Below are 11,026 nucleotides of genomic sequence, written 5' to 3'. Positions count from 1 at the left end.
TTGTTGTTTCTTGGTTTCCTCAGAACATCTGAAACACACATGTACACTTCACTGTTTTTCTCTGAGTGGACTGCCAAGCTGCTCAACAGAAAACAATTTTTACTAGGCTCTTTGTGAGTTTATGAAGAAATGTTGAAAAGTTCATCTCTTAATTCTCTTCATTGTTGCAAATGTTATTACACATGTTTTCCTTTAACACTGATTTAATCTGGAAAGAAAGCATCAATTTGTGTGACTGGGCAGAGAGGGAGGGTTGCATATTTTCAAACATTTAATAGTGCACACAAATTCCAGTATTAGCAGTCTGGACCTATTTAGATAAAAAGGTCAGTGTTCTCCTTTGCAAACCAGTTACAACATCCACTGGTTCAAAAACAGTCTCCAATTGTAAGCTAGACATAAATACCACACTACATCAGTGGCGGCTGCTGGTCTTATAAGGAGGGGAAGCTCATTTTCGGCCTACATCATAAAATGTGTCCGTTTATTTATATGTAAATTCGCAGAGTGACAGAAGAGAGTCGCCAAACACAACGCTAGTTGTTTTTAACAAAGACAAAGTCGCTGAGGATCAGTAACGTCTCCAGATCAACTCCGAACAACGGAATGAAAAACTTGAAAACTGCTCCGTGGGTGCTTATACTTCAAGATCGCTGATTCGCTCATTTCGCTGTCAATCAAAAAGGGACTCAGCCTCAGACAGATCATCCAATCATCATGCAGAAGCCGAGCGTCCGGGCCAGCCCACTGTCCCATAGACCCCCAAAGACGCTGAGCGTCCGATGGGCGGGACAAAGCCCAGCATTTATCCAATCACCGTCTAGTTTCGCTACAGTGGAACAACCCACTCTCTGCTTCCCCAGTGAAGTCAGGAGACGCTCGGCGTCTACACTGTGTAAAGCTCTGTGGCGCTGCAGGGATGAATGAGGAGAAGTCGTGTCGGTTACCTGTGATAAGTAGCTGATTTTGAACAAAGAAGAACGTGTTCTAGCGCATATTTAGTCAATGAAATGTTCACACAACAGAACATATTTGACCACTTATTTTGTTGACATTTTAGGGGAAGCTGAGCTTCCCTTGCAGTCTTAGAGCAATCGCCACTGCACTACATAGTTTAAATAGTCCTATCGTGTTATGCATGCTGTGGTTGTCATGTTCATCTCTCAGACAAACAGCATTCACTGAATGTTAGAATATCAGAAATTCTCCATTCACATTTTTGTTTCAATGTTCATTGTGTTTGTTTTTATTTATTTTTTTTTTAGCTTTCTTCCCAGCTGGTAAGGATCAAGTGATACTTTATAAAGTCATGCTGCTGGTCATGCTCTGGCGCTTGTACTGTTTGATGTGGAAATCATTTAACTGAGGTTTACCATCTGTTAACAGACCAAAACACTTTACCAAAAGAGTTTCAACCTCAGGATCAAACTGTTCAGTGTGATAAACACGGCCTTCTGTGTGATTGAAGACAAACATGACAAGTCACAAACAAATAAGTCTCACATAAGAAAAACTGAGTACATGTTGAAATGACTCCTCTCATTTCACATTTTCAAATCAAACTATGACTATTACTTACAACAAAAGTGTACTGTTTATTGAAAAAAACTTTCAAAAATGTGCAAAGAAACAACAAAATGTAACATAAACATGGCTTCCTGTGATAAAAAAACAAAACAAAAAAAAAAACTATAAATATACAAAAATGCCACTCAAGGCTCTTATTTATTATTTCAGATAAGAAATATAGCTAATTCAATTCCTTAATTACGGCATTCAACCAGCTTCATTTTCAACAAACGAGAACCAAGAATTGTTTATCAAATTAAGTAAAAGGTATTACTTATTCAAATATATAAATGTAATTCTAAGAATTTTTTAAAACAAAAACTCAGAGGCCTAAAATGGCAGTGTCACAATAGAAAAGAAAACTTTCTGGCATTTTCCACATGAGAACACTGTTACAAAACGTAACCAAACATTCACTCATTAAATACAATATGCCATTTCATGAAATATAACTATGAAATTTGTTAGCTTTTTACAGAATATGGTTTCCATGCAAACAAAGTTACTAACTTAAATACCCTGAACTAGATCATCAACCCTGTATTAAATGTAAGAAAAAAAGCTAATACTGTATGAGTTACTGTAAATATCACCTAAAGTAAAATGCTGTCACAGTCCCAATGTTGATAAACTACAAAAAATAAAGCAGTTGTCTTCAAGTCTCAGGCTTTCCACTAGATGTGGAAAAATACAAATTTACATGTAAATAAGCAGCAGAAGGCTGAAGGATTTGTCCTGGTTTTCTTCCAGTAAGGCAACTCATTTCTGTGGAATGTTGCAGATAACCACCCAGTTAAAGACCCAACGGAGACACAATGACTCCTGGCTATGTAAATATCTTATGGTTAATTAATTCAGGCACTTTGTTTAATGTTGGCTGAGGGCAAACGGCCAGTATAGTACACTGAAGAAGTCTGGTGAAGAGCAGTGAAGTCTTGTGTGTAAAAGGTTGTTTTTTTTTAAAGATAGATAACAATGGAATGTTAAAGTTAAAGTCAGCTGTGCAACTCTAACAAAATGGGAAAGGTTTGAAGTGTCTTTAGAGACATTGTATGACTGCAGAGAAGAGCACATTGTCTGCCATCAGTAATTGAGTATCTGGACATCAAACAGGTCACAGACCCCCTCATTGTCATCCAGGTTGAAGCTGTAATCTATACCTGCACGAGGAGAGAGGAGCAACAACGAGATTACTATAAAACATTAGTAAGACAAAGACAGGCAGACCCAGGTATATTCTAAGCTTTGCAAAGCGTCATAGCCCAGGGGATCGTAACACTGGTCAGTCACACATTCTTGTTCAGATCGAAACATCTCGACAACTGTTGGATGGATTGCTGTGACATTTGGTTCCCATATCCATGGTGAGAGGAAGATTCCTAATGACTTTGGTGATCCCTGGCCTTTCCTCTGGCACCACCAACAAGTCAAAGTTTTCACATATCCTGTGAAATATCTCAACATCTTTTGACTTGATTAGCAAGTTTTGTACAGACATTTATAAATCTGCAGTGTGAAACTTTTGTCTCTGCCAAATGTTAACATGCTAACATGCTAAATTAAGATGCTGAAAATGACAAATATTAACCTGCCAATGTCATTAGTGTACATTATCTATTTACAGAGTAAGTTTAACCACCTGAAAATCTTGTTTTTGCTAGTTAACTTTACACCTGGTTGCAGTGATGTACAGGCAGACTCCAGGACCTTAGGAAATCACTGCTGGGTGCGGTTAAAGATGTAACAGAGCACATTTCTGGCCACACCCACCAGTGATGCTGGGTGTAACAGAAGTGAAACAGGCTTGCTAGTTGGGTTGTACACTGTAACAGTTAGTAAATAAAGACACAGTTTTTCCATTTATGAAGTTACTTATTCCAGGTCTTGCAATTCTTACCATCAGTAGACATTAGCTCATCAATCAGGTCAACAGCTCCTGCAAGAGTATTAAAAACATGTTTCTGTTTAACAGTAAGTAGTCTACTAAAATATAGGTATATAATTCAGCCTAATCCTAAAGCTAGGAATCAAAAAACTGAATAAAAGCAGGCTTAGATCTTAAAGCCTTTACAGAACATAACTGAAACAACTGTGAAACAAACATCAAGTCTCCCCGAAGCCTCACTGCTGCATTCAATTACAGAATAAACTCTGTTCACATCCCCATCTCCCTCATCCCTTTACCCTCTCTGTCGTCCTTCATGTGGTCCCCAGCAGCGTTGAGCTTCAGCAGGCTGCTCACGTCCAGCACAGACTGGAACTCTGGGTCCGCCAGGTCCATCTGCTGCTGCCCCAACACTGCTACTGGCTGACACTCTGCAGGGAGCATGGCCGGTGCAAACTGAATACTTATCTATACAGTGAAGCTCCTTTTAACAAATAAAACCAGCAACATTACATGATTCAATTACCTGGACCTAGACAAATTAGAAGAAGACAGGTCACTATCCCAGAAATAGTGAAGCACGAAGTCGCTTAAAAGACTTAAAGAAATTAGCTTATTGCTAATGAGTCACTACATAACCTCGTATAGATCCAAACTGTTATTTTTACCTGCCTCTGTTTAAAAGTAAATCCCCTCAAAAACATCTCGACACTCCGGCTATTTTGTGGCAAGCCACTGAGTAAACACGCTATATGTTGAGTTATTTAACAGTAAAGATCATTTTGTAAATGTCTACTGTGTCACTGTAATGACAATTCCTCATAAAGGAAGGAAGATCCAACTGACTTTCACTTTAACAATGCAAAGAAATATCTGTTTGCACATTGTCCAGTTTTATCTATGCTTACAGTGCCTATGAAAAACTTACTCATCATTTTCTTATAAACCTAGATCCAGTTGAGGAAGTGGTTAGTCTTTCACACATACTGGAAGTCTGCTACACACAAAATACCAGTGTTTAGTGTCTTCCCAAAATATCATGTGGGTATTCGGAGATGCAGTTTCAGGTTTACATAGATAATATGTTTATATTTTTCCACTTTCATTTTTAATGCAAGTAGATCACAGTTCCCTTCTCTCTCAGTGTAAAACTGTTACAGACAAAACCCTTGTGAACTTTTGAATTATGTTAGCCCAGAATGTTTTTGCAGAATGTTTTTGCTTTCTTCCCACGAGAGCTGTTGTGGGAGTTTCCTAAAAATTTTACGGCATGGGTTTTTAAATTGATTTCTTATGGTCTGGGCCATTGGTTTTGGTTTATTTAACTGCATTATGAAAATCAACTTCTGAGATTTTAAACATGCTTGAGACAGACAAACCATTATGAGTGACACAGTGCTTTTGGTTTTGCCTTTAAATTACATTATGATCACATAGTATTATGGATGCAAGCAGTGGCCTTTTAAAAACGTTTCCTGTTCTTGCCTGTGAGGGTGCTCTGTCATCTGATATTGAGTCAATTGCCTTTTAAAGAAATAATAAACCCACTTCATGATGACGACGATTCGTTTCGCAATGCCAGTATTCTCTTTGTTTGTCTTCAGGGTTTGAGTTCCTGACAACGGAGCTCAGCAATGCATTACTTTCAGTTCTTGGACATGGGAGCGTTACTGAATACAACTCAGAGTTTTGAAAAAACCATCTCTGCCAGTAATTGCATTACTGCACAAAGATAAAAAAAAAGAAAAAAGAAGCAGTATATATATAATAATAGACGGTTTTAATGTTCAGTTTTTGTTGAAACTGTTTAAGAGGGGTGATTTACATTTGTGGTTATTTGTAGTTTACAGTGTTGTTGCATTATATTGGTTGTAACTGACAGGTGTTTTTAATAGTTAGTCTACACTTGTAGAAAAACATTTTCCTCTCAGTATTGTGCAATAGAGATCAACAACCAGGACCTCCTCTGATGTTTAGAAAGTCTAAGAGTAGCTTTACTTAAAAAAAAAAAAGGACAGCAGCATGTGCCGTTGAAAGCACTGCGTGTTGATAGTTCAATTTTTACAGAGAGATTAGGCTTGTGACATCATCACCCTAACTGACACAACCAAGCAATCATTTTACAAACCTAGTATTAATTAGTTGTTGTTTGACCTCTTGCAGCTGTTTGTGATGGTTTTAAAGGGCCTGCACACCCATGAGTGTTTTAACTTATTCTGGCTCATAACCCACTGCTTAGGGTCAAGTTAAATAAAGCTATACTGGGAATTGCAAGAGGTCTCTTAAGTCAATGTACCAATAAGAATCATTGAGGTATAACGTCTTCTACCTCTTTTACTGCAAGACTAGTAAATTACCAGCTGTTAATGGTAACATGGGCCATGTAGCTACTGTGTAGGTCATTTAAAGTAAAAATGAAAGCGGGAAATAGAAAATATGACTCAGTTATTGGGTAATTCAACAGCACCACAAACTACTACTGTTTCTAAGATCACTATACAGTTGAATCAACACCACAAACTGTTTCCTTAACTCTATAAAGTAGGACTTATTGCAGGGCTCTTGCATTTGACTGCATAAGTTTTAGCAAGGTATTCCTAATAATGTGGTAAGTGAGTGTGTATGTCCAATAGGCATGTTTTTATTGGAGATGCCAGTGGCATTTGGTACGTAAGTCTACACTAGTGGGATTTTCTCTACACCATTTCTACTGTCACTTAACTGAAACACCTGGTGCATTCAGCCAGCGTCACTGTGGACACCCAACACCACTTGTTAAGTGACTCAAACCTAAAGTGATATTGACTAAAGGACTTGCAGCTACAGTTGGGGGGGGGGGTTATTTAACATCTCCAGACTCATGAGATTGAGGATATTATTTAAGCTAAATCATGATGGAAATGTAGAGATGGAGGGAAAATGAAACTGCCCCAAGATGACAGCACTTTGGGGTTATAATGCAATTAGCTTCTTACTTTAGAGGCTACTGAAGCTGTGAATTGTTTTTGTTATTATGTTTTAAACTTCTACTGTGTATATAAATATTTCTTTGTGTGAAGTCAAACTTTTGTCTTATAAATTTCGTTCATCACAGCCTAAGAAAAGTCTTTAAAAGTCGAATTTGTATATAAAAAGCATTAAATGCTCAAATATCAAAGTTCCTGTCCTTACCCATCTGCACATCAGGGGGGGTAGACGAAGGCGTCAGCACTTCATCATGTTCTGGCAGCACCATCTGGTGGTCTGAGCAGAGAGAGTCCTGGCTGCAGTAGGAGGAGATGGTGTTGGAGGTGGAGTAGATGGATGTTGAGAGGGGGAGCCTCTGCAGGCTAGCAGGCGTGCTGGGTGGAGATGGCATCAGACAGATGTCATCAGTGGGCGGCACAGGGAAGACCACAGGTATTGTGGAGTCTGAATCCCTGTTGATGAGCATGACCTGGATTGGAGCCAAGTGGCTACGTAGGTTCACCTGGTACTTCTTCTGACCACTCTGGCCCTGTAAAGCCACAACATGTTTGTAAGATTATGATCATGCCTTTGTAAACCACTTTGGACTACTGTTTTGATTCACTCTCACCGGTATTATAGCATAACTTTTACAGCAGGAACCTGTTTTCAGCGAAAAAGCCACTGAACACTTCCTGCTCAGCACCAAATGATAGACATTTATTGACTAGCTGTTGAACAGACTGGATCATTTAGCAGCCAAAGATATTTCCTGCAGGAGTTGAAGGAAACTAAAAATAGATCTAAAATGTGGTGAATATTGTGTAAAATGAGCAACATTTTTCTAACAACTTTGCCCTAACATTTGCAAAGGTGATAATTTGTCAGTGCTGTGTTCCCAGCTTGTTTCTATAAGGGCCAAAAGTCAGCTATTGCAAGGTTAATTTCTTTACAGGAAACAAGTGTAGTCATTTATCCGACAATGCTTATCGTATGAATGCAAGATACACACCTCTGTGCAGAATAACCAGCCATATGTGTTGATGACTCTGTGCTTCATTCGCAAACTTGTTTTTGTAATTCCAGTTAGACTTCACACACCACACGAACATCCAAATCAATAAAGAAATATTTTAAGAAATGACCAACTATTTCAGGTAATGGAACCTCCAGTTGCGTTCCAGCAGGAGCCATGACAGCAAGAAGAGTGTCTCCGCTGAAGGCACTGCAAATGTCTTCATGCGTAACAAATTTATAAGTAAAGAAGTGTTAAGGAAATATGAACAGGGTTACTTATGGGAGCAAATTGAACTCGATAAACTGGAAAAACAAGACTGTGAGCTTTGTACACATTGGGATTAGCCTGGCTGTGATTTCACAAGACAGTGACAATAGCATTCATATCTATAATCCTCCCTTTATAGCATTTTCTGTTCAATAAGCAAATAATGTTAAAAGGATTAAGAGGGGATTTTTTTCCCTCTGAAATGAATAAATGGCACCCAAAAAGGAGTTGAATTACCAACAGTAAAGAGAGAAAAAAAGAATCGCAAATACAAATGACACCAAGTGACATTTAACTGGAATGACATCACAAATCAAGTCTCAGTAGTAGATGTTTTGAACACTTAATGTGATCAGTAAAACAGTACATTATTTTTAGGTTATGTTACAAAGTAGGTACTGGGGTGTTTTAACTTGCCTTAATGTGAAATGTTAATAAATCTTAGCACAAACAAGTTTGTGCTCTCAGTACAGAAAAGAAGGAGTTAAGATAACACTGACCTAAATTGAACAAAAAAGTAAAACAAGGATATGTGCTGGTGATGGGATTCTGGTTTAGGTGTTTGATGTTGTCCTCCAGCCAGGCCTTCTGGTTGTCCAGCTCTTTCTCTTGGTCCTCTAGTTCAGAGATCTGTGCCTTCAAAACCTTTACCTGCTCCAACACCTCTTGAGTTTGGCTGCCTGTGTTCTCACCTCTGGACACAAGGAAGTGTAAAGATAAGATAACAGAAGTCAAATACTGGTATTTTTCAGCCATTTATAGTCAGCATTTGTTCTCTACTAGCAATTTTAACAGGCTTAGTGGCACCTTAAGTGGGTTTCGTAGCCTGGCAAGTGCTATAATGTTTTACATCAACATTCAGAAGTTACAACATACTGACAGTGATTAAAAAATAAATTAAAATTTGTTTCTAACATTTGAAAATAGCAGTGACTTGTGTTTTCAAACCTCCACTGGATAATATTCTTGTTTTTCTTCTCAATCAGCCCCACACCTTCCAGGACATTAGTGATGTCATATATCCTCCTCTTCTGCTTCACTGCCAAGCTGTCTGCAGCCTGTTAAGACAGACATTTCCATAAAGGCTCTTACTCAGTGGTAGCTTAATGTGAATCCTCGTTGACAAGGCACATCAAAGACACTTTTAACAGGCATTGGCAATAAACAGGAAATTTATGCAGCGAAGACTGCATGGAATGAAAAAAAAAGAGACTTCAGCAAAGCCAACAAATGAACAATTTTTCAAATTAAGCTGCACAAACAACAAGTCAAACACCTTGGCAGGAGAGGACAGTTATACAATAGCAGAGGACGGAGGAGGAGGGAAATCGTCCGAGAAGCCTGCTGTGTAAACATTACTCAGCTTTGGCGCGCAAGGAAAGAGGGAAAACTTATTTTCAGTGAAAAAAGATGGTAGATTTTTTCTCATCTCAGGTTGGTCTGGCAAAGATACACCCACCTATCAAAATACTAAGGGCTGCTGGGTAGATGGTTCAAAATTTCAACTTAATATTTGAGGAAAGGGTTTTTAAAAAACATCACCATTTATGCTTCATTTCTAGAGCTTAAAAGTAGCTGTTAGCAAACAGCCACAAGAAAACAGAATAATCTGAGCGATGGCAGGAAGGAAACTTTCAAAGAAAATGTTGCTTGTTGGCACATCTCACTGGCATTAGGGCTGCAACTAACAACTATTTCATTATAAATGAATCTGTCAATCATCTTCTCAATTTTTTTCATTTTTTAAAACCTCATGAAACAGTGAAAAACGTTTATCCCTGTTCAAGGTGTCCAAGGTGATATTTTCAAATGTCTTGTTCTGCAAAAACCCATTGGAGAAGCTGGAACTAGAATATTTGTTATTCATTTCTTTAAAAAAAATTATACTAACCATTAAACTTTTTAATTGACAAATTGTTACAGCTATAACTGGTCTTCCCAGAGGGTAACAACATAGATCTGATCTTTCTACGCTATTTACAGTTTAGTAATTTAGTGAAGTGGTTCTAACCCCTTCAAAGGGTCATAATGTAAAACTGAGGGGTTGTAATATGGTTAATACAAGAGAATAGTAGAAAAAAGTTTTACAACTAAAGCTGTATGGATTTTGGGGACCTTTCCTTTTTTTTCGCTAAATATAGTAGAGTTTTACTTCTTTGTGCCAAGAACAGTTATTTAAATGAAACCATGTGAGGAGTTTAGAGGAGACACAGGTTACAAGCCGAAACTGCTCGAAACTCAATATTTAACAGGGCATTTTATTTCACAAGTTTAATATATGTTTTCAAATGTAAAACGTTAATCTTAAAAAGTACAACTATCAGATAAATGTAGTGGAGTAAAAAAAAAGAGGATAACATGGAAATGCTAGTACCTCAAAAGTAAATAGAGACGAGGAGGCCTGGTTAATGGCGGCTAGCTAGTCCACCTGTTAAAACAAATCAATGCACCTGACTGGCCCCGGTTGGGCTGACAGCCCTTTGTTCACAAAAGGTGGCACTTCCGAAACACCAATTAACAAAACCCCAATAACAACCCTCAAACAACAACATTGGGGTTATCGACGTTGTTTCACTGACCACTTTCAAATCAAGGACGCCATCCTTAGCTTCTTGTAGCAGACTGACAAACTTCATTGTGAGGAGCCCCAAACTTTTCTCGTGTCGACTCGGTGTCGAGCGTATGGTCTCCGTCGTCTCAAACTCCATCTTCTTTCTAAATGTTTAACTTATTTTTTAATAATGTTTAACCTCAAATAACGGACATTTCTTTCCATTCAGGTACCGTCTCTGTTATCTCAATGGGACGACGGCAGGTACCTGTGGGTTTTTAAATGAACGGACGTTACGTTATGTTACAGTTGCCAAGACAACCCTTGTCCCGCTCTGTCAAGCGCTCCCTGTCAGTGAAGCCCCGCCTCAGTCCAAATTCGACCCCGCCCTCTCCTTGTTCCACCGCACACCACATCAACTGACTGATCAATCGCTCTTAAATCCGAAATCTGTATTGAAGCCCGTGTCCGGCAACAAAATAAACATAAAAGGAATGTTTGCATGATGAAAAATAACATTAAATAAATAAATATCAAAAATAGATAAAATAAAAATACTTGCCACTCGTAGTAAGTACAGCTCAGAGGTCAAGGAGGACTTAGCATCAGAATTTTGATTATAATGAGCATTTCTACTTTTTGTGTGTCTGGTTGTCCAGCTCTTTCTCTTGGTCCTCTAGTTCAGAGATCTGTGCCTTCAAAACCTTTACCTGCTCCAACACCTCTTGAGTTTGGCTGCCTGTGTTCTCACCTCTGGACACAAGGAAGTGTAAAGATAAGATAACAGAAG

The 11,026-nt window shown here is 38.4% G+C and overlaps 1 protein-coding gene across 1 annotated transcript; it reads right to left on the bottom strand.

Moving 5' to 3' along the window:
- Nucleotides 1–1,885: 1,885 nt before the first annotated feature.
- Nucleotides 1,886–10,607, bottom strand: e2f5 (E2F transcription factor 5). Its single transcript, XM_023425388.2, has 8 exons — nucleotides 10,265–10,607; nucleotides 8,634–8,743; nucleotides 8,218–8,379; nucleotides 7,550–7,658; nucleotides 6,626–6,950; nucleotides 3,754–3,885; nucleotides 3,467–3,505; nucleotides 1,886–2,729 (listed from the first exon to the last, which is right to left on the bottom strand). The coding sequence occupies exons 1-8, from the start codon at nucleotides 10,391–10,393 to the stop codon at nucleotides 2,653–2,655; spliced, it is 1,083 nt and encodes a 360-aa protein (XP_023281156.1). The 5' UTR covers nucleotides 10,394–10,607; the 3' UTR covers nucleotides 1,886–2,652.
- Between the last annotated feature and the right edge of the window lie 419 nt (nucleotides 10,608–11,026).

Source organism: Seriola lalandi, unplaced genomic scaffold (assembly GCF_002814215.2).
Source record: "Seriola lalandi dorsalis isolate HSWRI2012SDOR001 ecotype SW California unplaced genomic scaffold, Sedor1 jcf7180002054777, whole genome shotgun sequence".
Taxonomy (NCBI): Eukaryota; Metazoa; Chordata; class Actinopteri; order Carangiformes; family Carangidae; genus Seriola; species Seriola lalandi.
This window is presented reverse-complemented; position numbering and strand designations above follow the sequence as displayed.